This window comes from Stegastes partitus, unplaced genomic scaffold (assembly GCF_000690725.1).
Source record: "Stegastes partitus isolate 25-593 unplaced genomic scaffold, Stegastes_partitus-1.0.2 Scaffold1109, whole genome shotgun sequence".
NCBI lineage: Eukaryota > Metazoa > Chordata > Actinopteri > Pomacentridae > Stegastes > Stegastes partitus.
The window spans coordinates 281,529-283,902 of NW_007578840.1; the positions used below are offsets into that span (position 1 = coordinate 281,529).

Below are 2,374 nucleotides of genomic sequence, written 5' to 3' on the forward strand. Positions count from 1 at the left end.
TAAATCTAAGACTCATGTTAGATTCAGTATTTTTTAGAAATAGCAATAATTCCGCTGTTTCATTTATTAAATGTATTTAAACATCAGTTTTCAGATGTTTCCCACCTTCTAACATCTGGATTCTTTGCTGCCAGGATCTAACTGTCATTTCTGAATTCTTGTTTTTTTTGTTTTTGTTTTTTAGTGTGATCTGAAATCATCAGGAGACCTGAAGCCCTGAACTCACGTTACGAAGCTTCATTTAATGACATCTGGTCTGAAATCAACATTTAGTTCAACCATCAAAATAAAGTCTGAAGCTTCAAAGCTTTATTTAAATTAGTAACTTAAGTCTTTGTCATGTTTTTAATCCAGCGGTGAGAAAACGTCCTGAGTTCCTCTGAACTTCCTTCAGTGACTGTTTCTGTGATGAAGTGGATCATTTCGAGGCCGTTCCCTCCATCTGCAGCTATCTGATGACATCCTGATAAAAAACGAGCCGCAGTCCGGAGCTGTACAAATAGATTTTATATACACAGAAAACTGTACACAAGCAGGTCATCTTTGAACCAGCAAAGACTTCATTTAAATTAGATTCTTTACGGGCGTTTATTCCCACTCAGTTCTTCGTGTTTCCTGGAAAATAAAAAGTTCCGTCGGAGGAAAGGCGCGTCAGGACGCGGTGGTTCCGCAGAGCCGCGTCGAGTTCAGCATCTCCTTCAGGTCCGTGTCCGGCTTACCTGCGACCATGAAGGGCCACGTCTGAGGAGAGAACACCCGGTTAGCACACAGCACTCATTCAAGGTGAAGATAACGAAACGTTTAAAATACGAGCGAGTTCATCACAGACAGAAAAGCATCGAATTAAACAGCCTGGAAACGTTCGTATAACGTTCAGATCAGAACATGTAATTAATGTACAATTTAAATAATTAATGTACAATTTAAATATTTGATTGGCTTCAGATGCAATAATTCTCTACAACGTTTTAAGGTTTTTAAGCTGATTTTTGTTTCCTGCTTTGTGCGTAAAAACTCCAAACGGTGATTTTCAGAATCACATTTAAGCTGCTGCTGGATTTCAGGCCTCACGAGCTGCAGCATCGTTTCTAATTTATGACCTGAAGAAACAGCTGCTGCACGTTTCTCTTTCTATGCATTCATGATAAACTGTCCGGATGCTTTTTTCCTCCTTTACGCACAAAAAAAAAATCTCCTTCGTTGGTGACCTCGGAGCGTCTGCGGCCTTCTGCTGCTGCAGGCCGCGTTTAGAAGAAGCTCCAGAACCTCCACTTTACAAGAACCTCCTTTAAAAGAACCTCCAGAAGCTCCACTTTAGCTAGAAGCTACATAAACACCGATCATTTAACGTATTCGACCCTCTGGTGGGTTTTAGGACAATGATTCCTGCAGCAGCGCGACTCCAAACCCCCCAAACTCTACCCAGACTGCGGCTCTAGTCTCCGCCCGGCTCTCACCAGGTTCACGGGGTGAATAAATCCGTTCTCGTATTTGTCGTTGGCCAGAATCTGGCGCAGATGTGCGATGTAGCTGGAGGCCAGGCGCAGCGTGTCCAGCTTGGAGAGCTTGGTGTCCGGCGGCACCCAGGGCAGCGACGTCTTCAGCCGGGAGAAGGCTTTGGACAGGACGCGCATCCGGGCTCGCTCCCGCGCGTTGGCCGCGTTCCTCTGCACCTGCTTGCCCTCCTGCGGCGCCGCGCCCTTCCGTGCACTTTTGCGGGACGCTGTTTTGCGCTTCTTTCCCGGCGCGCCGCCCCGCTCCTCGCCGGCCCCGGGGCCCTCGCCGGTGGAGCTCTCCTCGGTGCTGTCGTTGGAGTCTTTACCGGAGGAGAACTTGAGGATTCCGTCCAGCAGCTCGTCGTCGACGTCGCTGAGAGATCCGGTGGACATGATGCAGCTCCGGGACGCGCCTGTATCTTCTTCAACCGCCGACTGTGCGTGAAAAGCGCACAAAGAGCGGAGTTTTATGTGCGGGGCTGAGAGGCGGGACTCGTGCTGGGAGGAGACAGAGCTGGAGGTCCGGAGGCTGCAGGACTCTGGAGGAGCCCCCAGGACCCTGGAGGACTCTGGAGGATCCTGGATCTGAGGCAGAATCATTTCCTATCAAATATCTGTTCTCAACAACTGGAAGCTTTTCCAGTGAAACTGAACAAAACGAGCCTCCAGCAACAAAACTAAACTAAAGCTCTTGTTGTTGTTCTGCTGGATGCTGTGTCTCCACACTGATGATGCTTTTAGCATCTGGAGACCTGAACTGCACATGAAACAGACAAGTTCTGTCCATAAGTATAATTCTAATCCTTCATGTTCTTGGTGTAGCTTCTGAACATATTGATTCTGTTCAACTAGAAGTTTGGTCCAAAATATGCAAACTT

General features: G+C 47.3%; 1 protein-coding gene across 1 annotated transcript; it reads right to left on the reverse strand.

The window, feature by feature from the left end:
* Positions 1-484: 484 nt before the first annotated feature.
* tcf21 (transcription factor 21) lies at positions 485-1,901 on the reverse strand. Its single transcript, XM_008296194.1, has 2 exons — positions 1,458-1,901; positions 485-741 (listed from the first exon to the last, which is right to left on the reverse strand). Exons 1-2 carry the CDS (start codon positions 1,887-1,889, stop codon positions 652-654), a joined length of 522 nt encoding a protein of 173 aa, XP_008294416.1. The 5' UTR covers positions 1,890-1,901; the 3' UTR covers positions 485-651.
* Positions 1,902-2,374: the final 473 nt, after the last annotated feature.

Bases quoted from the DNA above. Each gene is read 5' to 3' on its own strand.
- tcf21 (XM_008296194.1), bottom strand. From the start codon at position 1,889: ATGTCCACCGGATCTCTCAGCGACGTCGACGACGAGCTGCTGGACGGA. The intron at 742-1,457 runs GTGAGAGCCGGG...TTCTCTCCTCAG, and splicing joins TTATTCACCCCGTGAACCTG to ACGTGGCCCTTCATGGTCGC.